The sequence below is a fragment of the Ictalurus furcatus genome, chromosome 14 (genome assembly GCF_023375685.1).
Source record: "Ictalurus furcatus strain D&B chromosome 14, Billie_1.0, whole genome shotgun sequence".
NCBI lineage: Eukaryota > Metazoa > Chordata > Actinopteri > Siluriformes > Ictaluridae > Ictalurus > Ictalurus furcatus.
Genome location: NC_071268.1, coordinates 11917542 through 11945043, shown reverse-complemented (window position 1 = coordinate 11945043; position 27502 = coordinate 11917542). Strand labels below are relative to the sequence as shown.

The 27502-nt window shown below is 38.9% G+C and overlaps 3 protein-coding genes and 1 long non-coding RNA gene across 8 annotated transcripts; 2 read left to right on the top strand and 2 right to left on the bottom strand.

The window, feature by feature from the left end:
* Positions 1–97: 97 nt before the first annotated feature.
* Positions 98–18253, bottom strand: LOC128617663 (nuclear cap-binding protein subunit 1). 5 transcript variants are annotated; one of them, XR_008387590.1, is made up of 24 exons: positions 18079–18253; positions 15901–15989; positions 14900–15000; positions 14625–14781; positions 14433–14540; positions 14194–14315; positions 13783–13852; positions 12362–12577; positions 11744–11841; positions 11521–11584; positions 11190–11300; positions 9570–9634; positions 9216–9278; positions 7448–7522; positions 7219–7322; positions 6877–6999; positions 6598–6700; positions 5498–5591; positions 4883–4986; positions 4682–4799; positions 2956–3099; positions 1178–1291; positions 649–868; positions 98–234 (listed from the first exon to the last, which is right to left on the bottom strand). XR_008387590.1 is itself a non-coding variant. In XM_053640779.1 (23 exons), exons 1-23 carry the CDS (start codon positions 18110–18112, stop codon positions 755–757), a joined length of 2391 nt encoding a protein of 796 aa, XP_053496754.1. In that variant the 5' UTR covers positions 18113–18253; the 3' UTR covers positions 98–754. The 5 variants fall into 5 exon arrangements, 2 of the variants coding, with proteins under 2 accessions (XP_053496754.1, XP_053496756.1); XR_008387591.1 differs by having other exon boundaries at positions 98–190; XR_008387592.1 differs by having other exon boundaries at positions 2956–3096.
* Positions 9679–12392, top strand: LOC128617667 (uncharacterized). Its single transcript, XR_008387593.1, has 3 exons — positions 9679–10410; positions 11747–11886; positions 12273–12392. It is a non-coding gene; the product is annotated as an uncharacterized LOC128617667 (long non-coding RNA).
* Positions 18254–18360: 107 nt separating the features above from the next.
* On the top strand, positions 18361–22469 carry LOC128618321 (thiosulfate sulfurtransferase/rhodanese-like domain-containing protein 2). The gene is made up of 9 exons (XM_053641857.1): positions 18361–18865; positions 20003–20289; positions 20372–20480; positions 20557–20679; positions 20779–20884; positions 21223–21338; positions 21444–21602; positions 21687–21825; positions 22025–22469. The coding sequence occupies exons 1-9, from the start codon at positions 18725–18727 to the stop codon at positions 22255–22257; spliced, it is 1413 nt and encodes a 470-aa protein (XP_053497832.1). The 5' UTR covers positions 18361–18724; the 3' UTR covers positions 22258–22469.
* A 461-nt stretch (positions 22470–22930) lies between these two features.
* atp6v0e1 (ATPase H+ transporting V0 subunit e1) lies at positions 22931–25767 on the bottom strand. The gene is made up of 4 exons (XM_053641860.1): positions 25549–25767; positions 24928–24975; positions 23332–23454; positions 22931–23226 (listed from the first exon to the last, which is right to left on the bottom strand). Exons 1-3 carry the CDS (start codon positions 25650–25652, stop codon positions 23361–23363), a joined length of 246 nt encoding a protein of 81 aa, XP_053497835.1. The 5' UTR covers positions 25653–25767; the 3' UTR covers positions 22931–23226; positions 23332–23360.
* Positions 25768–27502: the final 1735 nt, after the last annotated feature.

Genomic DNA, 27502 nt, shown 5'->3' with positions numbered 1-27502 from the left:
TTATTGAAGTCTGGATTCAACTCGTTCAATTCAAGTGACCAGTCAAACAGGCAAATAACTATAAAACCTAAGTAAATAAAAACTGTTAATGATGGGATGTAACCAATTACAAAAATTTATTATTTTCACAAACCCACATGGCTATGCTTCATGGACCTCCTCACTTTCACCTCATTATCATTCTTGAGAGCTGTAAAATAACAGCCTGAATCAGTAAGAGACGCACACCATTTCCTTAAGAAAAAAAAAAAAAAAGGAAGATGGTTCCATGTATTTTTTTTTACAGTTCAAAAAAACCCAATTACAGTGACAGAAGAGCTCAGACAATGCAGGCACAGACTCGACTCATTTTAATCACATCCAGATCAAAATGACATTAAATATATAAAACTGCAGACAGTTTTTCCCTCAGTCTGGCCAAAATAAAACTAAAATCCCTCTTCTGCCCACTTATCCTCAGGTTTTAAAAAACTTGCTCCTAGCTAGTGCAGAATTATGATCCAGGTGTGAAAACTGAAAAAGATTCGGACTTAAACAAACAAACAAAAAAAACAAAACTCCAAACAAATGCGCTACACAAATAATTAAGAGCGGTTATCACTACTTGAGAATAAACAAAATGATTCCCATCTTAAAAGCTCAACTTACTTGTTTGGATGTAGCTAATAAGCCACACAACATACAAGCCAAGATTGAAAAGTTTGAATTGGGTGGTTGTGGGCTTGGGTTTAGAGCCATGGGTTCTGTGGTATGATCAAAGCTGCAGGGCGCAGAACTGCTGGTACACAGCCAGGATGTGGTGATCCAGCTCGGCCGTGAACAGCAGGTTCTCCAGCGTGCCCATGTACTGCTGGATGGTCACATGATGCTGCAATCACACACACACACACACACACACACAGGAATCATTAGGAAGTCAACACAGAAGGTTTATAGTCATCTGGGTCATTTTGTATGTCTAGTAACCCAAATCTCCTGAGGAACAACTCTGTGCTCGAGGAGAACTACTAATGCTCTTTGGAGGAGTTGCTACAAGTCTTTAATACATCAGCCTTCATGACTTGCTATTACTGGACACAGCTGCAGGTCCTCTAAAATGCTAAATATTTGATTTATGAAGTAGCAACTACACTTTGTGCTTTTGTAAACACAAGCCGTATGTGAAATGAAAAAGTACCATGAGGAAGATTTGTTGCAGCCGCTCGATGCAATTCTTATACCAGCAGGTGTTGATGTCCACACTGGCTGTCTCACAGCGCACCAAGTGCTCCGTCAGCATCATGATGAAACGCTGAGAAAGAGAGAAGAAAGCTAAGAATGAACAACAAAATCTAGCCGGGTTAAAACCATGGATGCTAAAAGATTAATCGGCGGTCAATTCATTCTCGTTAATAATTAAATCTATAAAACTTAAGAGGGTTGATTAAACAAGGTCACCATTAGAGCGTGTAGTTTTGAGGCGTGTGCTGGCTCATGCGCAGAACACGTGCAGCAGACACACGAGGAAAAGAAATTAAGCGATCGCGTCGTTGTTATGTTTGGGATCGTTTTAGTGTAAATGGCGATAAGGTTCATTGCAAACATTATGACTGTTTTAAAATACAATACGACAATGAGCAGCATGATCTATCGTTTGAAAAAGGTGCATCCAGCAGTCTCCGTGACAGGATACGAAACTACCCAACAAGACAATAACCTCCGTTTTAGCCAGGGAGAAGAAACTGGAGCGCGAAAGGCTGAAGAAATAACTGAACGTCTGCAAATGACATGCTGCCTATCCGTGTCGAAGGTAATGTTTTCGAGAGGATCAATTTCATTCAGCCGGACATTTTTCTGTCAAGAATAGCTTCCGAAATGGTTTAGCATATCATCTAACGGGTACCTTTAGCTTTTGAACATGTAATATATAAATAATGAAATGTTATCCATGTGAGGCATGGAAGTCTCAACTTCAAGCAGGACCGCTGAAGTAATAACTAAATGGCGTAGGCCTGTAACACGCTATGGACATTCATGAGTTTAAAATAAATAAATAAATAAATAAAAATTTTAACAAAAAGTACGCCATTTCTTATTCTCCAAATTTTCCGTAATATGCACAACATCCTACGCACATTTAGGAAGAAAACAACCGATTTGCTCATAGGACGCATTAAATATGAATACACTCACATGCACCGAGTGCGCATCTGAGACTACATTAGTGACAAGTTTAAAAAAAATACATTTTATTCACTTACGTGTGGAAGCTGGCGTTTTGAGTGGGGTTTGCACACCCGGTCATGGCTAAATGCCACTGTGGTATTAAGGTTAACGATTAATTGATCATTAATGTAAATGACGATCGATCATGGAAATTTTTGTAAATTGACATCTCTAGTTAAAACCCAAGAGCCAACACATCAGAATTTGCCGTCTGTATAAGGGTATAAATGGAGACACCAGCAGAAATTTGTCAGCTGTTGACCCTGTTGGACAAAACTACAACAGTAACACATGGAATCTGCCTTAGACCATTACTCATCACAAAACTGCCACAGAATCCTGCAAAGCGGACCTTCCTAAGCTAAAAATACATATAATGTATCTGTCTGCACTGACCACGATTGCCACGTGTAGATTCAGGAAATCGTAAGGTATCCCTGTGATTTATTTACTTTTATTGTGTGGAATTGTAGAATAGCAAAGTTTTTAAACAGGAACGTTTTATTTTTAAATGCAGATATCCCCATTTTCACTTTTGGAGGGGGGTTAAACAAATTTTAAATTGATATAACTTTTAACGGAGATGCATGTAAAAGAGAACTACATTTCGCTTCAGGAAAGCCAGTTGTTTGGAGTACAAAATTTCACCTTGAAAAATGGGTTCCTTAGGTTGCCACACCCTGGCTGATGCATATCTACAGCATGTCTCTCACTAGTAATAAAACTGCCTGAGCATGGTCCAGGTCTTACCTGGAAGATGACGAGGAAGAGGTTCTTCTGTTCGCTCTGCGCCGACTCTACTTTCTCCTGCAGCCTTTCGATTTGCTCCTCCAGCTGACCGTCTTCATCCTCGCTGTTCTTCTCCATGTCCTCTTCATCACCACTGTCTTTCTGCTAAAAACACAAAGACTTATTCCACTTGCTTTAAACACTGTCCCCTCACCACATTCATACCCACTACTCGACATAATGCACAAGCCCTTTTAGTGCTAGATACTCAATACAGCTTCAGTGCTTAACTTGACACAAACATGCACTGTTCAGGTGTCAGTCAGAACTGGTATTAACATGCATCTTGGGTTATCTTTTTTATTTTAACACAGAATCAAGCTACTTTTGAACAACCTAGCCATGGTTTCATGTTCATTTCCTTTTTGTATGTGCATGACTTAAGCATTTTGCATACGTTTATATTAATAGAAAATCTGTACAAACCTGTCCCATCCATTTTAACAGGAACATTTATATCCTTGCTCAATCATGCAATTATCATCAAGGTCAAGAGATTCAGTTCATGTTCACATTCACCTCAAGGTTTGACACGTGTGGTTGTTTCAGCTACTGTAGGATTTATATCAGCTCAAATCAGTCTGACCCACGTCCTCTGACTCCTCAACATGGCATTTCCACTCACAGAACTGCTGCTCCAAAGAACCCCCACCCCACCCCGTACAAACTCTAGAGACAGTTCTGGATGAAATTCCCAGGAGATCAGCAGTTTCTGAAATCGTCAAAGCGGCACCAACAGCCTGCCACAGTCATGAAGGAGATGACATTCTGATGTGTGATGTGAACATTAAGTTAAGCTCTTGGCCTGTATCTACATGATCTTATGCATTGCGGCACGGCTGCTACATGATTGGTTAACTGAATAATTGTATAAATGTGCATGGTTACAAAGGGACAATAATAAAGTGGCTGGTGAGTGTATAGCCACAGTACAGGAATAATTATTTGGACCAAATTTGAAAAAATTATACACAGACTAGATAATGATTTTTTCTCTACAGCTTAGTGAGTCATCTCTCTGCAATAAATTTGTACATATGTAATAAAGCATAAATGAGATTCAGTCCTTCAAAGATCTTAAACACTTCTGAATGGTAACATTAGTGTGGCCTTGTGCATTTGCATCTGCAACTCAATTTAATATGGTTTTTACTTCCCTCTTTAATTTAGATTTTTGTGGTTGTTGAAAGCACATGAAGCGTGATTCGATGAGCAAATAATGCACAAAAGCCACAGAGTAACACATCAACACAGCATTTATCAACCAATCCAAGTGCCATGAAACGTAATCCAACACGAATATACATACATATACATATATAGTGTGTGTGTGTATATATATATATATTATATATATATATATATATATATATATATATATATATATATATATAAATTATATATATATACACACACACACACACACACACACACACATATATGTATGTAAGTGATATTGGCTTGCTTGTGGAAGATCTGGCAACGTTTCTAGTCCCAAACCACGATCACAAACGGTCACTAAAGATGCATTCGAGACACGTAAAAAGGCCTGGTATGATCTGCTATCCATATCAGCTGTCCACTTGTGACCCACATAAACCAAGACGAATATTAATAGCACCTCTGAACACAGCCTTGGAGTCGGACACAGTGATCTAAAGGAGGCTCGACATGAAGTTCCCCATACCTTCTTGTGCTGCTGTTTTTCCAGCTTGTCCTTAGCTTCTTCCAGTTCCTTCTGGATTTTCTGGACATGTTTGTTCATTTTCCTGATAGTGGAGTGAAGAATCTCCCACACGTAAAGCCTGACCCAACCGATACAAAAGAACAAAATAAGGACCCACAGAGACAAGAAAAAAAAACACCATAACAGGACATGAAAACATACTTGGTGAAATCATGAGCCATGTCAGGAGAGAAGATCCAGTTGGCCACAGCAGCACAATCCACTATTTGAGTACGTATCATCTTATCCACCAGCACAGAGATCATCTGAAGACAGACAGGCACGTTGGCAATCATTAATATAAATGCACGAACTGCCTGAAGGTACAGTGTAGGACTAATTTAGTGTCATCCCCATTTGTAACATTACATTGTGCAAGAATACGGAATGAATTTAATAAATAAATAAATAAAAATTTTAACGTGTCCGAAGTGTAATCGTGTTAACACTAAATAAGCAATCCCAGTGGCTAAACAGTAGAACTTACCACTTTTCTAGGTCCCCATGAATATTTACAGGTAATTTCTTAAATTCCCATGACTGTAAGATTAGTCATCAAATTCGTCTTCCAGGATGCATAAGAACAGTGCTAACTCTAAATGAGGGAAAGTTCATGCAAATAATGCCAAAGCCAGTGTCCTGATCCAATCTCTGAACTCAATACTGTGCCTTATGCACCAGCCTTGATGTCCACACGAACTGATGATGCACTTATATTCAGTGTATTCAGGTGGCTTAGCGCAGGCTTATATTTGACCAAACAGGCAGGTTTCTGACCTGAGGGTGATTCTTCCACGCCTCGTACACCACCCTAAGAATGTGCAGCTTCCCTTCGTCACTCTCTGTTAAAGTCTTTAGCACTTCATGGAACCTGAGAAAGGCAAAACAAGAAAACATGAGAAAGTAAGACGACTCGTATACAAGCCATATGGCTAAAAACAGAACTGTTCAATACTCTACAGTGTGAAACCAGGGATAGGAAAAGTGCTCTTGATTGGCAATGGGGGGATGGTTAGGAGGAGAAATTTTTTGTTTTGTTTTTTTTATTTAAAAAAACAAAAAAAAAAAACACATTTTTACACTTGCAATTTCAGTAAATACATTTTATATTGAATAAAATCCCACCAGAACTGAAGCCACCATAAGAGCATGAGAAGATCAAACAGAATTGATTTCACAATCAATTTAAAATCATAGACCTTATTCTAGATCCAAGCTTAGACTGGCATTTTAGAACAAAAGGTTTTATGCATGTACCTTTTGAAACTCGTTAAATTAATGGTGCAAGCTCTTAACCTGAATCTATATTATATGTACATATATTTTACCTCCAGTGAATTACAGCAGGGTGAAATTAGTTAAAGCAGCAAAATTAGTTCTGGTGTCAGCAAAATGAGTCACTGTGGAGTGCAGTCTAGCACTCTGCTTTAAAAGTGATGAGATATGGTTTACTTCAGGGAAAGAAAAAGCATAGCATATAAGTAATGGCCTTTATATTAGATTGATTAAACTTCAAATATGTGTGTTGCGTTACACAGTAGTTTCTTCTCAGTGAAGCCTTGAGTGATACGGCAAAAGACTGAAATCTGAAATATTTCAAACCTGAAAGACTACAGTAAAACAATCTCCTAAATCTCTAATACGAAAACAATGTGCAAGCTGTGTTGTGCAAAAATGAAAACGCTAAGCAGATTAAATTAAGTCCTTTACCAGTGTAAGGCTTACATACAACGCAAGAAAGGTTGAAAGAGTTCTTTTGGGGAGTATAAACTTTATAGGTTGTTATGAACTACTCCTTAATTGCGGCCTTTTACAGCAGAAAGAGGGAGAATACCAAAAAGAGCACCGCAGACTAACCGGTCTAAGACAACACTCACTTTGCAAGGGCACTGAATGAGTGACTGCAGGACTTTGCAGCCAGATGGAGCAGTGTCTGCAGGAACACGTCTATTTTCAGTGGGTTGAAACCATCACCTTCATCTGATGAGGAAAACAAAAACTAAAGAGTTTAGGGAACGGATAGATCTACAAGTCTGTTTGCACATTTAGAATTTACAATGACAAATGATATTTATAATAAGTAAAGACGTATACGATGTATTATCTAATTACAGCTATTAGATAACTAAAATGTTAAATGAGGAAAGATACCATACCATCATCTTCGTCCTGGTTAGGATTTGGCACCTCTTTCAGGACAGTGAGGATCTCCTCGTTTGAGGCACGGTTTTTTATGGCATTTCCTACAGACGCTGCCACAACATATCCAGGCAAGGAACCTGCAGCAGAGAACGACGGCACAGGAGGACATGTTACACACTATAGTACACCAAGTTTCACCTGAACGGGCAGTATAGATGTACTACAAGAAAACTGCGCCCTCAAAGGATAAGTTATCAGCCATTAGTGAAAAGCTGTTGTTCCTCCCACTCTCATTTGAAAAGTCCTCTGCATGAACAGCCTTTTTTGGAAGAAGTGTTATAGGCAGCAGTACTTACTGCCGCTCTCATCAGCATATTTGTACTGAAACAGCGGTTCAGGTGGGATTAAAGCGGAGAAACTAGGAGGCACAATGTCCACTATCCGCTGGTGATATGACAGCCTGCAATTCAAGAATAAAAGCCAAAGTTAGGCAACATTTATAAGAATGTAGTTCCAGAGCTAATCCCTAATTACAAAAAACTTTAAATTATAGGGAAGAAAATAAATTGGAAAAAAAAAATCCACCTCATGCATTTTTCCAACACCTCTCTGACAAATTTGGGCTTGGGTTTATCAAGGTCCATTGTTAAACAGTCAGACCTAGGAGAAATGAGGAAAATCAATACAGCATTGATTACACCGAGATTTTACATAAATATAAAAAGGATTTATCTAAAATAAACGAAAATACGCACAAAAAAAAAAGTTGAACACGATATTTTGTAACACCACATTGTGTGTTCATGCTGCTCTATAGAGACACCAGTGAGCATGGTGAGGGCAACAAAGGTAATTAGACAAACGAACATTAGAAATATTAGGATTAGTTTTAATACTTGGATGCAAAATCTCTGCAGTCAATCACTGCCTGAAATCACCAACCGCGGAGTTTCCTCCCTTGAGATGCTTTGCCAACTCTTTACTGCAGCCGCCTTCAGTTGCTGCTCGTTTGGGGGTCTTTCTGCCTTCAGTTTTGTCTTCAGTAAGTGAAAAGCATGCTCGATTGGGTCGTGGTCATCAGTCATTTAAGAACATTCAGAATCTCTTGGGTTCCTTTCACAGTACGTTTTGGGTCATTATCAATCTGTACTGTGAAGTGCCGTCCTATCAGTTTTGTAGAATTTGGCTGAATCTGAGCAGAAAGTATAGCTCTATACACTTCAAAATTCATCCTGCTTCTTCTATCAGCAGTCACAGCATCAATAAACCCCCGTGACCCAGTTCCACTGGCAGCCATACATGCCCTCGCCAGTGTATTCCTTCTTTTGAAGAATGTACCAAATTGTTGATTTGGCCACTCCTAAAGTTTCTGCTCTCTCTTTGATGAGTCCGTTTTATTTTGTTTTTTCAAGCTAATAATGGCTTTCTTCACTTGCACTGACATCTCTTTGAACTGCATATTGAGAGTTCCCATGAACAGCTACCAAATGCATATAGTTGTCATGGAGAAGAAAAAAAAAAAGAAAAAAAAAATTGAGGAAACTGCTCATCAGTCAATTGTCAATTTACTTTTGAGCCTGAGAAAATGGAGGGATGCAATAAAATGGCTGTAATTCCTAAACAGTTAGTGCAATATTTTTGTTAAACCCTTTGAATTAAAGCTGAAGGTCTACACGTCAATCAGCTACAAGTCTATTGCTTCACTTCAAATCCATCGTGACGTACAAAGGTAAAATGTCACATTGTGTCGCTGTCAAAATACTTATGGACCTGGCTATATGTACAAGTTAGTGTGCTTGTAAGTATGTACAGTGCCCCGACTAATATTGGCACCCTTGGTAAATATGAGCAAGCAAACACACACACACAAACTGGATATAGATACAAGTATATTATTTAAGTTACCGGCAAGCAATATGAATGTCTGTACTAGTGATCACTAAAATCATTATTTTCGACTGCTGACCATCACAGATCAGTCTCCTACATGTTAAATGTTCTTATTTCAAAAAAAAGGCTGCGCCTGACCAGGAGTGATCGATATTTGTAGCAACAACACTACAACACATGTGCCATGTACTTAATTACAGATTGAATTAAATCATTCTTGTAGCAAAACAGTTGTAGTGTTGCAGTAGTGTAAGTACTAAAAAAGTCCTTTACTTTTTTAACCACTTCTCTCATGCGGTGCTCAACAGCGAGCTGTTACTGACCGCATCGCATCGGTACCATGAGTTAGAACCATTGAACGCTAATCAATATGGACTAGAAAGCGTCCGTGAAGCCGGTTGTCCGGCTAATACAGTTTGTGAGTGAGTGGATGAATAATGTATGTAGATGTAAAACGTCTCACCAGTCGTCCCAGCTCCATCTGAACTGAAAGTTGCTCAGATGATGAGAGAACCAGTTGATGAATCTAAAACAAAGAAATAAGTTCAAACTAAACATGTAAATCAAACTACACTGAATGTTTTAAAAACGATATTAAGGAGAACTGGTCAATATCATGCTACTCCACAGGCTCAGTGTTTTGTTTTTTCCATAATTTGATAGACCTGGTTTCAATGGAGCAACACAATATACACGAGAGAATAAAAAATAGAAAAAACAACATTTACAAGGTTTTTTTTTTATTAATAGTATTAATCAAAGCATTATTAATTCAAGTGGTGCAAAATCAGCATGTCACACAGGCTCACACACTCACCGGTCTATGCATGTTGTGTTCATTGTGTCCAGTCTCATGTACATCATCTCTGTGGCTTGTGCAAGCTTACAGCAAAGTTAGGTTAAGTTGCAATTCTAAATAGTTTGGGGGGGGGGGGGGGGGGGACCCCGCAATACATATGACAGTATTATGCAACATGAGAAAAGTTCTCCTTCTTCCTCGTGGATCACCTTTACAAGACAATTTGGTAAATTACTGTTCTCACAAGACAGCTAAAGGTCATATTACCATAGCTCTTTTCTTAAAGCACCCCTACTATGCTTTTTCAGATATTAACTTTCATGTAGTGTGTTATGTAGTTGCTTGTGAATGTAAGAAGTCTGAGAAGTTTCAAAAATCAAAGTGAACGACAAATTTGAAAAAAAAAATTTCTTTAATTGACTCCCAAAAGAAGGAACCGATTGTGAACAGCTAAAACGAGTCGTTAGTAATTCCAGACTCTCTCTGGCCCACCTCTGGTCTTCACTGGCTGCTTGCGAACAGCGTGTACTTTGACCCAACCTCAAACACTACAGCTGAGGTTGCGTCCTGAGAGATTTAGGTTCATGTCTAGAAAACGTTTTCTGTGCTGCAAAGCAAAACCACTTTGCATGGACTATCAAACGATGAGGATGTAAAGCATCAGTGGTTAGAATTCATTTTAAACGGATACCACAGCAGTTCAACTCCGACCTTCGTCTGTGTTTCCATCATTTCACTGACGAATGCTTCTCAAATCCAGCTGAAGTAAACGCAGGATTTGAGAGGTGTTTAATCATTAAAGACGAGGCTGTTCCCACTTTATTTGGACCATCTTGTGCCTCAGGATCACAACCTGCAAGTATGATTTATTGTTTTTTATATTATATATATATATATATATATATATATATATATATATATATATATATATATTCTACATATATATATATATATATATATATATATATATATATATATATATATATATATATATATTCTACTGAGTGTTCCAAATGCATAGATTTGTTTTGTTTTTTTTAAGTCATACATGCGATGGTGGTTCGGGTTGATCTTCCGATGAATCGCTATCAGACTTGGGCTCAAATTGATAGGGTAAAACCAACGACATTGTTGCTGAGCTGAAATTAGATATGGTAGTGGGTGTTTCCTTTCCGACACATTCTGTAAGCGGTAGACCAATCACAACAGACTGGGACATCTGACCAATCAGAGCAGAGTAGGCTCTCTGAAAGGAGGAGTTTAGAGTGAACGGATCCTTGAAAGAGTCGTTTGTGACACTGAGGAAAACGAGGTGATGCTGCAATGTAAATTATGAGAAAATGAAAGTGTTTTTGACCTGGGATACATGTAAACCTATTGTACATGACCTCTAAAACAAAATGACACTTTTAATATAGCATAATAATAGGGGCACTTTAATAGTAATTAACTCCTCCTCCAATTATTTAATATTTTTCCAAGTTTCCAGGAGTCAAATAATCCACTACAAGAACACCAAATCCTTCCACACCCCTTCACTTGCCCCGAACACTATCCTGCCAATGTATGTAACTAACTAACTCCAGGAAAGCCTTGAACTGCAAGGCACAACAGCATTGTAGCAGTAGGAAAGGATACAACTTGAGGTAACGACCCAGGCTGCAGCTTGCAGAGCTCAATCAGTAATGCAGTGTACATGACGTCAATGTGGGGAGGACAGGGTAGCTGAAAGAGCTCACCAAAGATCACCTAGAGGAGGACGTTACAACTTTAACAGTGTGATTTAACACAAAATCACAATCAGATAATACTACTGACCATGTCAGGAACATACAGAATTACACAGGATGTGTCCTCCTAAGGAGCTTGGTTAGAGTATACACTATTTAGGCAGGATTAAATATCAATAATAAAATGATCAATATAAATGAGGGTGTTTACATGTTTACGCTGTTATTTTATAATTTACCTCAACAATATGATAGTTTAGAGGAATCTTGCTTTTGCCAGGATAGCTCAGCAACTGTGCAGCACTGAAACAGGCACAAGACATGAGAAACAACAACAACAATATTAATAATAATAACAACAACAATAATAATAATAAACTAGTTCATGGCAATATAGATGTAAAAACAAGAATAATGCTGACATGACTGCTTTAAGGTGCAATCAAGCTATTTTGTGCTCACCAGGTCTTCCTTTCTCTCCAATGAGATTTGATGATGCAGTGCAGGTTCTCTTCAATCACAAACCTCTCTACAGAGTGACTGCCAGGCATGACAGGGCCCTGAGAGCAAAACACCTCAATCACACATGCAACACACTTACAGAGGTAAAGGGCTGATATGGCAATGATTTGGGTTTCATGTGACATTAATGGTTTATCTTGAGCATGTAATAATTTTTTAACTCTGTTATTACGGTGCCAATATTTCTTGTACAATTTGCAGTAATAACAATCCTTATATTAAACAGGTCTAAGTGTGTGCTGTTATTAGAGGGCCAGCCTTACTCTGAGATAATCGTTACATACAAGCTCATCCCACGCACACACACAATGCAGGAAATGGAAAAAAGCCATTAAAGAGTAAAAAATGTGTAAAGAAAATGCAGATGTGTGCAGAACTAAAACAAATAAGACATGAACTGACTTCGACTGTGTCAAACAAAATTTACATGATGTTAAATATTTAAAGCTTTTGTTCTTATTTACATGAGTACGTGGAAAGAGATGAAAAGGCCCTTCCCGACATAAGAAGTGTGCAAGAGCTGCTGACATTTCTAGCGTTAGATGGACGAGACTGTACCTCAGGAGCATCGGTGTAGTCGAACATGCGGAAGACGACACTGGGCATGGGGTAAACCGCATCGTCAGAGTGAGCTGGAGGAGTGAAAGGGGGCAGGTTGTGCTGCAGAGCCTCACACAGCACACTGTCAAAGGCGATGTACGGCCTCAGGATGTGACGCTCCTGCCAGCGATCCTTCTTCAGCTTCTGCACCTGAGCCCACAGACAGTCTAGATACTATGAGGGGACAGGAAAGGACAAGATCAGTTAGGAGTTATTTACGGATAAATCAAATTATATTCAGCAAAAAGATCTGTGAAGGTTTGTTTTTGCACAATGAGATGTGATATACACTACCGATCAAAAGTTTAGACACACATTTTTATATACATTTTCCCCCCTCATTTTATAATAAAAATAAAGTCATCACAAATGTAACTATAGAAATTATGCTGTGATAAAAAATTTAGTATTTTAGCATCTTCAAAGTAGATGCGCTTTTTGCCTAGAATTTCCAGAAATTCTTGAGGAATTTCCCTGAGATGCTTTTTAAACAGTATTAAAGGAGTTCACACCTACGCTGGACTCTTATTGGCTGCTTTTCAGAATAATTCGCTCCGAGTCATCCATTAAAAAAAAAAAGATTGTAAACAAAATGTTAGTTTTCTAATAAAAGAAATGAATATGTTGGCACAATTCTATTTTTGTCTATAACACCGATTTCAAACATTTAATCATACACCTTCAGATCAAAAGGTTTTTAAGATCATGAGAAACCTTTCAGTCGAGTGTCTCTAAACTTTTGACCGGCAGTGTACGTGTGTGTGTGTGTGTGTGTATATATATATATATCTCAATATATAGTAGCACTGTATAAGGTGGGTAATATGATGCTATGATGATGCATGTTAACATACTAGAATATAAACCGAAATATCATGAAATTATCATACATTATATATCGTAAAAGGTATTGAGATATAATGAACGTTTAACCATCCCACCAGCCGCACTGTACAGTACTGGAATCCAATACTGCAATACATCAAACTACGTGAATCTCTTGTTTTTAATCAGAAACAGCCATTTTGTTTGCTTGGTTCGAGTTTGTGTGGAAATACTCATGTGCCAGTAAAATACTCATGGAGTATCAAGAAAGTTACTTAAACCTTTCTCGTTATGACAAAGCCAGTTTATTTATCCATCTATTCGTCAGTCTATCCATGTATCAAAATCATTGTCTCTCAGGTTGGTGAAATAATCACATCACAATCGGTGATATTATCTAACCAAATGGGATTTCCCCACACCCTTAGAACAGATCCCGCATTTTTATTTCATTACTCTTATGACGCAGTGTTTTGTGTTCATAGATTAATATCTGCTCAGGCGGCGCTAATCAAAGGCCAGTCCATGCTAGGATAATGGAGTTTGAGTGTCACCTCTTCCTGTGGATGGGGCTTCTCTGCTGTCCACACTTGCAGCATGACCACATGGGTCTTCTGCCGTCTCCTAAAAAAAACACAGGGTTTGCATTAAAAAATAAATAAATAAAATCACTACACCTGTCACAGAAGTTCACTTCCTTGTTTGATTTGACCAAATCCCATTTTAAAATATAGTGCTTGTTTTGGTTTCAGATCAACCCAATACAAATACCAGTACTGTACAGTACTACTATCATGTTCAAAGCATTCTTAAATAAGACACAGCATGGAATAAAGGTGATCTTTGGTAACGTGCATTGAAGCCTCACCAGTCGACCCAACTTTTGAAATTCGCTTCATTCGACTGAAACGTTTATAAGTTTGCAGCGCACAAAAATAAACCTAATAAAAAGGATCATGACGTACTTCAAATAGCTATCGATCTGATTTAGTAGGTGATCCATCTCCACGTCCTTCTTCTCATAGAGCTCTTTCCCAACCCATGGCATGCAGGACAGAACAGCGTACACATACCAGTCGGAGCGCACCTGCGAAATATTAGCTCAGGGTCATTCCACTGACCATCAATAAGTTTATACTGGAGTTTTTTTGGGGTAAGGTTTGAACAATAGTGAAGACTTCAACAGCTTTCAAAAAACCCATACCTGTGGTATGTCCTCCTCCTGCGTGACACTGACAAAGTTCTCGAACATGGCGAGCATAGATGGAGCTGCAATGACATGGCAGTTCACCAAGTCACTAAGGAAACGCACCTACGGAGTCAGAGATGCAGGTTACAAACCATTCAAACGACAAAATAAAGCGATTTCCATTTCTTACTCATGTGTACTCCTTACCAGGTAAACGGCTTCGGAGTAAAGGTTTGACTTCAGAGTCTCCTTCAGCTGCCTGATCATGGCCTCAACAAACTCCCCACCAAAGTTGTAGTTCCTCGCATTTAACAGACCCACCAGTGTCGTGTAGACGGATAGCTTCTCCGGTAACAGACGTGCGCTGCCAAAACACATTTCATCCTTCATCCGTACGTGGAATGTTTAGAAGCATTTTATGCTTGCCATTGAAACGATATGTTGACAATAATGACACGTCGATTACACCATGAATGACTTACACGGCACATAAGATGCGCAGGATTTTGTTTTTGTAATTAGGGAGATCTGCTTCCAGGACACCTGCAAGGCCTTCTAAATTACTCTCCAATGATGAAGTACTCTGAACAGAGACCAAAAAAAAAACCAGCAGTCAGCAGAGTGTATTAATTACCATTTCAGTCTAAGTTGAATAAACTACAGCAATTGGCAAAAAGGAAAAAAAAAAAACCTTGCACTTTGCTCCAGTGCAAAATTAGAAAAAGCGATGAGGTAAACGGCTAACGTAAAGCCACATAACCTTTTTTCCCCTTTTAAAAAATAAAATGTACTGTGAAATAGCAGGTAGAGTCAGTATTTACAAATTCAGGATAAAAGTGCAGCTATACTTTCAGCTTTCCAGCAAAAATCCGCCTGCAAACTTTAAGCCTCACAGGGCCGTAACCAGCATCAAAATATTAGTGAGAGCCACGACTGCCTTTACCTGCTTATTGTAAATTACAGAACTGTCCTTCTCTTGTATATTATATTAACATAAAACTGATTTGTTCTGTTCAAGAAACTTATGCAAAGCAAACATTATGTTTCCAACAATGTTACATACGGTAATTAATAAGAAAGTGTGCAAACTTTTCTAGTGTTTAAGGTTTAACTAAAACATGCAAGCGGCAGCTTCTTTCCTCAAAAGGCTGGTGTTTACTGTAAAACCCCACATACACGTGCACTCAGGCTGGAGTGATGGAAAATCGTGTGCCAAGGGGAAAAGATATTCCAGGTGTGATTCTGAGAAGACTGTATCCATAAAGCTACAGCTGCCAGTTACACACGCGGAGGTTTGAGTCATTTTTAAAAAATAAATTACGGCTTGTGATAACGCGTCCTAACCCACATCAGCAAAGTTGAATAACGTGGAGATATGGACAAGTTTAAAGAGATGTATATTTATGGAAAGGATTTTAGGAACTACTGCTTTAACTCATGGACTAAATGTGTATTCGAGTGAAATATTTTCCTGGTGTATTACTTTTTCTCCAACTCGGCATATCAGCGATTCCAGTCGATCCTCAATTTCGATCGGCTCAGACGTCCTCCTCCTTTTGTGAGGCTGTCCACCTGGTGTACGAGAGAAAGAAATAAAATAAAATCAGCAGGTGTTACCATTCAAAATGATTATCATTTACTGTTCTTTTAACACCATGCCAGCAAAAGTGGCTATTTTCACAGCAAGATCAAGGTAGGTAAAGCAGGGCATTCCAGTTATGCTTACAAAATTTGAGCAGCGTCAAAAACAACATCTGTATGAGGTCCTTCACTTTATTATTCTATAAAAACACCAGGATCAATTAGATTCTAAATACATATTTTCTGAGTAAAAGTGTTGTCTAGTAACATTAAGAGCAGGACAGTCTATCAACACATGTTTAAGTCCTTCTTGTTTTACAGGAATCACATGTCAGTGGTTCTTCACTGTTCAGTAGGAAAGCATGTGTATGACTTGAGGGTAGTTACAGTTCAAAATAAGAACCCAGGAGAGAAGACCAAACTATAACTATAAATCTACCTGTCCATCAGGACATTCAAACGTTCCATATATACTGTAGGCAAGACTACAGGCTCAGTAAAGCAAGCAGAACTGAGGGTGCTTTCACAACTTTGTCCATTGTTAGAACTCCAAGCTGTTTCAGATCGAAGACTTTTTTGGGCGAGACACAAACGAATGAATTCACATCCGTCCAAAACCCAGAAGAGAACCGTACTCGGACCACCTCTAGAGATGTTCATGTCGTGGTCAAATTGATGTGTCTGCTGTAGGGTCTAAATGGTCCCCAAGCCACTTAACATTCTGCTTTTGGCTAAAGTTCCTGCCGTCCATTTTCAACTGCAGTTTTCCATCACATCGCAGGTAGCAAAATAAATAAATAAATAAATAAATAAATACTCTAATGGCTGCCATTAGGGTCATTTAGTTCAAGAAAAAAGCAAGCAGTGTTAAGCAGCAATGGAAAAGATGAACACAGGCTAATAGAGGCATTGTGGCGCTAACAATTACACAACCGAACAGGCAGCAGTAATAATAAAAATAGCAACAATAATAACGTGAGAACTTTCCTTGTTGCTTTCGTTGTTTCTGATATTTCACTTCACGCCTGTTTTTGCTCTCTCTATTTTGCATCCATGGTCAAACAACTGTTTTGAGTGACACCGTCCATAATTCAGAGAAACACTGGGAGAGGAGCTGTGGTCTGAGAGCTCATCGATAAATCAGTGGATAAACTACACAGAAGGAGAACCGTATCCCCTTTGTGTCCGCTTAAGACACAGTATGAACACCATGTGAACTGAGGTCCATCTCAGAGAGTTCCCTTTAGCAGGACTGAGTATGGATCATTCATAGTATTAAATATAGCTGAGGCTGGGGATAGAGATATCTGGACCAGGCTTCTCAGACTGATACCCATAATGACCCCCATCCAGGAGAAGAGGGGAGACCGACAGAAAGAGAGAGAGAAACAAAGTGTGAGACAAGAGAGAGAGAGAGACACAGAAAGAGAGGGACAGACAGAGAAAGAGAGACAAGAGAAAGGGAGAAACAGAGAGAGGGAGAGAGACAGAGAGAGACAAGAGAAAGGGAGAAATAGAGACAGTGAGAGACAAGAGAAAGAGAGAAATAGAGATTGAGTGAGTGAGAGAGAGACAGACAAAAAAAAGAGAGAGTTTGTGTGTGTACAAACACATTAAGCTTAGTACAGCAGGCATGGCTGGGTTGTTTGTTGCCCAGAAGTAAAGAAAGAATCAGTGTGACTCCATTACTATCAGTTCCCTGTTGGAAAGTTAAAGGGAGCGTTATGGCGCAGTTCTCTCTCTCCATTAACTCGCTAAATCCTTTAAACATTACACACTACTGTCGGTTTCACCAAATTCCCGTCCAGGCGTTATAAGTAAACCGAGCTAGCTCAGCACCAGAACTGTAGTGCCGTTGTTTTTTATACCCACCCGTATTAGGACAAATACCGCGGTCTGTGCTTTGACTGACAGAACGCATCGAGTCTCTCCTTCCAATCACCGGACCGCGCGTGAACTACTTAACCAATGAAATAACAGCAGGCGGGTCGTGTTGGAGTACGGATGGGAACAAACAAAAGCTGGCCGTACACCCAATGGAGCTAGTTAGCTAACATGAGAGGGAACACATGTAACTCACCATCATTTTCGTCGCTATGTCTTCTTCTAGACATCTCCCCCGCGAAGTTTAGCTCTTTTCAACTCAAACACAAACCTCCCGTGTGAGCTTTTGGGCCTTCTTTGAATTAAACCCCTATCTTCTTTAAGTTTACACACCGCGAGCTACCTGAGTGTTAGCTACAACAGCTAGCCACCGCTGTGAAAATAAAAAGGGGCGGGAATAGCTCGCGAGGAACACATCCGGGGTACAAGTGGTTCCTAACAGGAAGTACAAAATAGCCCTTCTTTGGGATAAAGCTCAAATAGTAACCCAAGGAACCTCGAGTGCACTACATTAAGTGTCAAATGTATTTCCTCACACCATAGGTAGTGTACTTATGTATGGTGTTTGGAGATATTAGGGATTAGTCCTCATCTCACTTACATAGAGAGCGTATCGTGCTGCATGGAGAAGTTTTAAATGGACAGCAATGCTGTGTATACATTTTAATAAGTACACACGGGTTCGTCTGAAATTAGAAAAGACGTCATTTTAATCTCTCTAGAGGTCTATGAGGTGTTGCGTTTGATAGTGAGTTAATCAGTCCGCGTAATAAACCCACACATTTCCTCTCATGTGTTTTTAACTCCTGTACACGTCTTGGGTTCAGTCGACTCACATTAGGATGGACGGTGATGATTTGGGAGAAAGTGTTCTTATTCATTTGGACGTCGAGAGTCTTAATCCTGCGATCGTTACACATGAGAAACAACAGAAATCTGAGTTTTCCACCACTCGGAAATGCTACTCTTATATAAAAAAGAAGGTACGTCTTATTGCTTATACATGGAAATAATAATCATAATCGGGGTGCCATTATATAGTGGAAAAGGTGGACGTGATTTCAAGGGTCCTAAGTAAACAGAAAACAAGATGTGTCTAGTGTATTAACCTGTCAATGATACCGAAATGTCTACGTTTCATTCCATATATTCTCTTTGTAATCATATTCGTTTAAATTGGGTTGATAAGTTGTTGCTCTTGTGTGTTTTTGATATATTTTGTGACTTATAATGTTATATATTTACAGTTTACAGTGCCATGGCTTCCCACTTTACTTCCCTGGCCACCCCTTGAGTTTTTCCACATTTTGTAGTATTTATTACTCATAAATAAAAACATAAAAGTTGTGATTGCGTAAGTATTCGACCCCCTACATGCTCCTGGAAATCCCTGGAGTTTGTTATAGACATACCTAAACAATTAGCATCATGAAGACCAAGGAGCTCTCAAAACAAGCCTGGGACAATGTTCTGGAAAAAGTTTCAAGCAGGGTTTAATCATTTTAAAGAAAAAAAAGAGAAGAAGAAAGAGAAAATTTGAACACCCTGTGGAGCACACATTATTAAAAATGGAAAGAAAATGACACAACCAAAACTCCACTCAGAGGAGGCTGTCCACCAAATGTCAGTGACCATGTAAGGAGGACATTAGACAGAGAAGCAAGTAACTCTGGAGAGATCCACAGCACAGATATGAGAAGCTGTTCACAGGATAACAATATCCCAGACACATCACAAACCTGGGCTTTATAGAAGACTGACAAATCATATGAAATCCCGTTTGGAGTTGGCCAAATGTTAGAGAATCAGAAAACCTGTGGAAAAACATGGTTCTCTGGTCAAATGACACCAAAATTAAACTGTTTTAGCCTTTGCACAAAACCCAACACTGTTCATCACCCTGAGAACATCATCCCCACAGTGAAGCCTGCTGGTGGTAGCATCATGTTCAAAGTTACCCTTGGCCTCTTGATCCTGAGCCTCACCACAAGCATTCCAACTATATATGTCTTGAATATATGGTGCAAATGATAAATAAACTTTGGCTTGACTTTACGTACACCTGATGATAATAATGTATGTATAATTGTGTCATTATTTAACTTTTCTTTTATTTGTAGACCTTTGCAACATTTGTGGCGTCTAAGAGGGTCCCAACATCTACACAAGACACCTCATCACTTTGGCACTGCTGTGACCAGGCATTCTCAGAGCCCTCGTCCATCCACAAACATGTCTCCAATGTCCATGCGAATGAGATTGACGAGCTCACCGGTGCAGCTCTGGATCAGATGCTGAAGCAGTTCAATGCCGACGGCTCTATAGATGATCCGTACGACTGTCAGTCAAAAGGCACGTCCTGCTGGATGCCTGATACAAGCCACCTTTCTGAGGACAAGCTTAGCAAGTAGGTTTTATTCTGCAGGCCTTGGACATTACTGTCTGTACACAACTACATGCTTATGATGCGTCTGTGCGATTGCTTGCAGAGGACCAGGTGAAGTCATCTTGTATTACTGCTATTGTCAGATAAAAGAGCCCAGGTTCGTTTGTGACTGGCAGAATGAGCTGTGTTCAAAGCTTCGCCTCACCGGCAAGGTAAACAGGGTGCTTTTCTTATCTTGGGTATTGTTGTGGTATGTCATTGACTGCGCTGCATTTTGTTCTCGTGCAGGTACGTGTGGCCACGGAGGGCATCAACGGAACAGTTGGTGGAACCAAAACAGCCACCAACCTTTACATCAAGGCAATGCTGGCACATCCCATATTCCAAGTAATGCAAGCAGAAGATTTCAAGGTAAATAAACAGAAATTCAGTTTATTCCACATTGCAATGCATTCTTATACAAAATGGCTGGTTGTATTTTGAAACCAAACGTTTTCGATTCATCATCAGACTAGCGAAGGTGGTGCAGAGTGTTTTCCTGAACTTAAGGTTGGAGTGTATAAAGAAATTGTCCCAATGGGTGTGGATCCAGATATAATCTCCTACAGATTAGCAGGTAAAGAAGAATCAAGTTTCAATTTTGACATGACTTGACGCATGGTGACTTGCATAAGTTTTCACCCCCCCTTGGAACTTCTCCACGTTTTTGTAGTGTTACAACTTGGAATTGATTTTAACTTGATTGGGATTTGATTTACAAACAATTGTAGGTGAAATTTTATTTATTTATATATATATATATATATATATATATATATATATATATATATATATAAATTTCACCTAGGATTGTTATTGTTTATATATAATATAAACATAACAAAATGTGGACAGTTTCAAGGGGGTGAATACTTATGCAAGGCACCTTCATGAGTGGTATTCTTTGCCATATAGGAACACATTTGGAGCCTGAGGAATTCCACAAGGAGGTGCAATCTCTGCTCAAAGCTGGTTCCTCGAACAGTGATACAATTCTGCTGGACTGTAGAAACTTCTATGAGAGTAAAATAGTAAGCCTCTTTAATGAAGTCATTTCCATCAATAGAAGAAAAGTTGTTACATGGAATCAAAACAGTCAGAGTCAATCATGAACTACTTTTATTTTATTTTTTTAGGGTCAGTTTAAAAATTGCTTGGCACCAGATATTCGCAAATTCAGCTACTTCCCTGACTACGTGGACAAGAACCTGGACCTTTTTCACAATAAGAAGGTGCTGATGTACTGCACCGGGGGCATACGGTGTGAACGAGGGTCCGCATATCTCCGTTCTAAAGTGAGTTTTAATGAAAATATCCAGTACAAGATGCACGCGCGTGTCTTCTCATTCTCCATTAATAACTGGGGTGTGATTGTGCAGAACGTATGTAAAGAAGTGTACCAGCTGAAGGGTGGCATTCACAAGTATCTGGAGCAGTTTCCTGATGGTTTCTACCGAGGGAAACTTTTTGTCTTTGATGAGCGATATTCAATCTCATTCAACAGTGACATCATCTCAGGTAATGTAGAACAAGTGCATACTGGATCTCTTCCTTATACCGAAGTTTCAAACACATACACTGCAGTGCCACTTTATTAGAAACACTGACCTTGTTATCTCCCCTCACAGCTGTTTAATTACCCATATAGGTGCACTTTTTTAGTTCCACAATTACTGACCGTAGTCCATCTGTTCCTACGTATCTCACTTTTCTACAGATTGTAGGTACTGTGGGACTTCATGGGACCAGTATCAGCTCTGCTCTACTGATTTCTGCTGCCAGCTTGTTTTATCCTGTACCTCTTGCAGGCAGAAAGGCCTTACAGCCTGCTGCCCAGTGTGCCAAGCCAAAGAGCAGACACCCAGCAGCAGCCCTTCGAGTGGACATGTGCACAAAGAAGAGTGCGAATGTACACACTCCCGGCCCAGAATCCCTAAAGACACTTCATGATGAGCAGGTCTCTGGGGCTTCTTCTTGTCCGGCACCCAGTACAGAAAAAAATATTGTGTTTACAGGAAAACGTCTGTGACTGAGGACAAAGTTGTAGACATTGTAAGAGTTTGATGTAGGAACAGGCAAGATTTTATATATATATATATATACACATACATATATATATACACACACACACACACACACACACACACACACACACACACACACATACATATACACACACACACACACACATATATATATATATATATATATATATATATATATATATATATATATATATATATATATATATATTTAGCAGACTTCTAACAGAATTTCTTTAGTTACTTTGGAAGCGAACGATTTGATGATCAATTGTGCAGTGAATCTTTTGAACTGCAAAATTTTACAAAATAAGAATTTAAAGCACCACTGAATTCGATTTTTCAGACATTTTAATGCAGCTCTTGCAAAAAAAAAAAAAAAACCCTACATGTTGTAATACATTACATTGTGTAAACGTGTACATGACGTGATGATATTTTTGTGAACTTCATAGGTCTGGTCATTTTAAAACATCAAGTTGTCCTACACAGTTATTCTAGATATCTGCTTAATGCGTTTAAGAACAATTTCTGTTTGATCTTTTAAATAAACTCGGATGGAAGAAAAAAATTTAAATAAGTGACATCAGCTAGCGAACTTTATTCCATGTTTTTAGTTACATTAATACAAAAGGACAAAAGAAATGCATTAACAGAGGCACAGAGTAAATATACTCCAAATACAAGGGCACGGTTTTGGCAATGGACAGAAATACAAAACAAAAACACACACGTTCAGTTTGTTCATTATTTCCCACAAAAGACGACCAAGCGAATCTATACATCATGTCTTACACCACACACACAGGCACCGTATGATTTCTTCTTCCCTTTGTGAGAAAGTGAAGTGAACTTTTGGCCATATATACACACACATCTGCAAACAACATTTTTAAAGGACATGATTAAGTGTTTATTTAAAAATTCAAACCAGTTATTAGTGTAACCTGAAATAGGTAGTATTACATGATGGCATGCTTACCTGACAGACAAGGAGACTATGATTGAGAATTACTCCCAGTGATAATAGAGGTACCATATGGTGTCGTTGCTGAGTGTCGGCCCAAGCAGCGGGTTCAGCTGGGCCAGAATAGCAATCAGCCAGCTAAACAATGAGCAAGCGTGAAGTCAAAACAAATACATCACCTCCTCAACAACAGGTTATTTAAAATGACAAGCATCCTGTGTGATGTTACATTTGCACAGAATAGACACACCTCATAGAAGTGTGTGTAAAAGAGTCTGCTGATAAATTGTGTTAATCTGGGAAATCCCACTGATGAGGAACCAGGGAAAGTGTATGTGCTGCCCCCATGTGGTTCCTGTAATTATACAACAGTCCTCTTCTTCTAATGGGGTGTAAATATTTCCATCAGGATTATAACACGCTCTAAAAGCTCTAAAGGGTTTGTGTTCACACATTACACTAACCACCTGAAGCATTTCTACTCTTTATCCCAAAGTTCACTCGCAGAGCAACCAGAAGCTGTTTGATTAATCGCCCTTTAACCTTGTAAGAGATTTATAGCGAGGATAAGATAAAGCTTAACTACCCAGTAAAAATGTACTATTTGTAGTTTTCCCATAATTTGTTTGCCTATATCTCATGATGTAATCCTTATATAGTATTGTAGTTACTTTGTTTATGATTTAGATGATTTGATTTCACAGGCACTAACTGACAATTCATATTTATTCATAATTATTTTTAAGTGCCACATTATAAATAATATTTTCTAGGTAAATTATTTTTGAACTGTTTAAAACTGCTATACAAATAATCATTAGTATTGTTATATAATAAATAACAATTGCAGACTGTCCTTCATTTTAAATACCTTAATATTTTTCAGCTTTGGACTCAAAGTGTCATACAATTCAATATGATTATGATCAATAAGAAGAAGAATTACAATGATAATGAGAAGAATTAAAATAATAATAATTGTGTTATTATTATTATCCACTACATGACCTTTTCATACAGAACCATAAACTAATCCCTGACCTGGGATGAACAGTCAGTTTTCTCTGATTGCTGTATCGACATGCCTGTGCTTTTTAGAGTAATCAATACTAATGGAAAGGCCATTACCCAAAGGCTATGTCTGACTTTCAACCGACCACGAACATAAAGAAAGAAAGAGTCTATGAAAACAACGTAGTACCGTGTGTCCGAAAAGTCTCCATACATAGAGAAAATTAACACTTTTTAGCAAAACGTCTTCCAAAATGTTTCATATTTAGTTGAAGAATATCTTTGACAAAAGAAGAATGTATTGAAATTATTCTCATGGCCGGATCAGGAAGCTGTAGCAGGGTTGTGATGGACTTTAACAGGAAACATGACGAGCACATCACACACACGACACTGCTGCCAAAATTATTAACAAATTCAAAAAGACTGGAAGTGGACATCCACGGAAATCCACTGACGTGGAGCTGTGGGTCCCCTGTGTATGGACACTGTTGGGACACCCTGTAGTTTAAAGGGACGGGGCTTTACAACATCCCATTCACATGGACATTACTGAAGGCTGTTATTATTAGTAGCAGTATTACTGAAGATTATACTCACAAGAGGTAGCAGCAAACTGCAGTTAGCACCAGCATCACCACAATAACTCTGTAGTAAAAAGAGTCATTAAACCAAAATGTAAGAAATGAAAAATGATCAGTTTTTAATTGAAATATTTATTAGAAAGCCATGCTGAAGCAGATTTCTCAGGTCATTTGACTGTCACGTGATTCCTGATGCACAGCTGGAGCTTTAAGGAAGGAGACTCGATGATTAATCTCTCCCCTAAAGCCAGTTTACACTTGTTTTGTTAACCTTCGTTCTCAGCATGAATTATTTAAAGGATTAGTTAATAATATCAACAACAACCAGATAATTTCTTAACACAGTTACAGATTTACTGTTATTCCCTTACTTCTGTATTTATGAACTACCAGTGTAAAACTGACACACTGCCTCGTCACGTGACTCTCAGCTCCCTGCTATGTTTGCTATTCGTAATTAAGTTTAAGCAGATAACAATATGTCAAATATTTTATTTAACAAATTGAGACAAGTTATCAAGTGCATAAGTGATTAGTTATACATGGTACATGATCAAATTAAATACAATAACTTAGTTATAACTTGCATTTCTACCTCCCAGCCAGTTTATTAGCTCCGATGCTAAAATCAACTCACCCCCGATTCGGTCCTTTAGGAATAAAACACGGCACGACTCCTCCAATAATACCCCAAAACACGGTCATTACGCTTATTGAGATCACGAAAGACATCTCCGCCATTGTTTTCTTTTCAAACAAAGACACAGGACAGTTTTAAGGGAAGAAGAAGCTGAAGCAGGTCTCACCAACTTCCACAAACTTCACAACAGCGCCAAGTGTCGGTCACGTGACCGTCTACAACGGGGAGGCGGAGCAACTTCTTTATTACACATCTCTTTTTTGTATATTTCACTTTATGGTTTGTTTGATTGTTTTTTCACATCCGTGTTGTGGGACTCTAATTGTATTTGGCCAGAAGCACCAGTAAGGTTTATCTCCCAAATTGTTATTACCGCGGTCCGTTGGAACTGTTGCCATTAGTGACATTGTTGTTCGCTGAGGAGTCGGCTCTTTGAGTGGTGTGTCGTTTGCAGAGGAGTCGGCTCTTTGAGTATTGTGTCGTTTGTGGAAGAGTCGGCTCTTTGAGTGATGTGTCGTTCGCGGGAGAGTCGGCTCTTTGAGGGATGTGTCTTTCACGGAGGAGTCGGTTCTTTGAGTGATGTGTCGTTCGCGGAGAAGTCAGAGGCAAACCTAGAACTTAGATGTGGGGTCCTTCTGACAGATTTAGGTTATGATGTCTTCATGTTACCCAGAGATATTGCTGTGATCCTTTACTTCCACGGAGGAATCCCAGTAGGCTCGAATTTCGAAGACTTCATTTATTTATTGAAAACAATCCTAAGAATGTAGAAAAACGAATTAAGACGGGGGACAGTTGCTGAATATGGCGCTGTTCAACGGCCCCCGGCTCCCCTGTCTGCATGCTGCCTGAATAAAATACCTAGATATAGGTCAAGCCCACGTCCTCACATCATTATGGGAAAATGTTACATTTTAACACATAAACATAAGCATTTTAACAAAAAAAAAACTTCATAGGCTCCTAAAGATATAGTTATACAATGTACATTTAAAAGTAGTCGGCTCTTTGTGTCGGTTCTTTTAGTCATGTATCATTTGTGTAGAAGCCGCATCTATTGGGTGGTATTTGAGCTTACAAGAGCTATTTAGTTTTTTGGGGTTTTTTTTGTAGCAATGCCGTTGCTCTTGCAGTGTAATTTAATCACAATTCTTCCACTGAAACCTCTTTTCAACACCTGAGCTGCCCATTAAAGTGACCAGTGAGGTGTTTGCCTCTCAGCTGTGTGTATTAGGCCAGGGGTTCCCAAACATTTCCAGGGTAAGGCCCCCCCAAATGACATTACCATTTGACCAAGGCCCCCCCAAATGGCATTACCATTTGACCAAGGCCCCCCTTTTGGAAGATGTCTTTAAAACACATTAAAAATACAGACTTATGAATATATCCCCCTTATATAACACTTTTAGTCTCCTGCTTATTTAACTTAAATAGTTTTTGTAATAAAATGTAAAATATTGTTTATTAGGTCTTTTGGGGATCCAGAAGGAGCATAGCCAAATGATCTGACGTAATGAAGAAGCAGGATTCTCAACACTGATCACAGCTGACTGTTCAGCAGAGACTACTTCTTTAACTCACAATGAAAACTTCCCCTTTCCCAATTCACAGATGAAGAGATTGTGTAAAGCTGTATTAAAAGCAGCAAACTCCACCCAATCTGGTTTCTTCCACACCAGTAGATCAGGCAGTGCTAGCCCATTGATTCAGCATCTGAGGTAAGGACTGGTCATGAGTTAAAATCTCAGCACCACTGTTGGCCCTTAAATCTCAACTGCTCCAGGGACAACGTGCCATGGATTATTCTCTGATCCCAGCTACTACCAAGATAGATTTGCAAAGAAAATAATTTGATTGTGCTGTGCACATACAGTATATGTATTTCTGAAGGCTCTATAACTCTAATCATATCCCCCACACAACAGTCACAAAAAGACCCAACACAGTGCAA

What these genes read in the sequence shown, in the direction of transcription:
- atp6v0e1 (XM_053641860.1), bottom strand. Translation starts at nt 25,652, where the DNA reads ATGGCGGAGATGTCTTTCGTGATCTCAATAAGCGTAATGACCGTGTTT. An exon ending in CCTAAAGGACCGAATCGGGG is followed by an intron (nt 24,976 to 25,548) that starts GTGAGTTGATTT and finishes TTTTTACTACAG; the next exon opens with AGTTATTGTGGTGATGCTGG. An exon ending in GCAGTTTGCTGCTACCTCTT is followed by an intron (nt 23,455 to 24,927) that starts GTGAGTATAATC and finishes CTCATTGTTTAG; the next exon opens with CTGGCTGATTGCTATTCTGG.
- LOC128618321 (XM_053641857.1), top strand. Translation starts at nt 18,725, where the DNA reads ATGGACGGTGATGATTTGGGAGAAAGTGTTCTTATTCATTTGGACGTC. An exon ending in TCTGAGGACAAGCTTAGCAA is followed by an intron (nt 20,290 to 20,371) that starts GTAGGTTTTATT and finishes GATTGCTTGCAG; the next exon opens with AGGACCAGGTGAAGTCATCT. An exon ending in CCGCATATCTCCGTTCTAAA is followed by an intron (nt 21,603 to 21,686) that starts GTGAGTTTTAAT and finishes GTGATTGTGCAG; the next exon opens with AACGTATGTAAAGAAGTGTA.
- LOC128617663 (XM_053640779.1), bottom strand. Translation starts at nt 18,112, where the DNA reads ATGTCTAGAAGAAGACATAGCGACGAAAATGATG. An exon ending in CGTGGAAGAATCACCCTCAG is followed by an intron (nt 4,987 to 5,497) that starts GTCAGAAACCTG and finishes GTCTGTCTTCAG; the next exon opens with ATGATCTCTGTGCTGGTGGA. An exon ending in ATGGCTCATGATTTCACCAA is followed by an intron (nt 4,800 to 4,882) that starts GTATGTTTTCAT and finishes CGGTTGGGTCAG; the next exon opens with GCTTTACGTGTGGGAGATTC.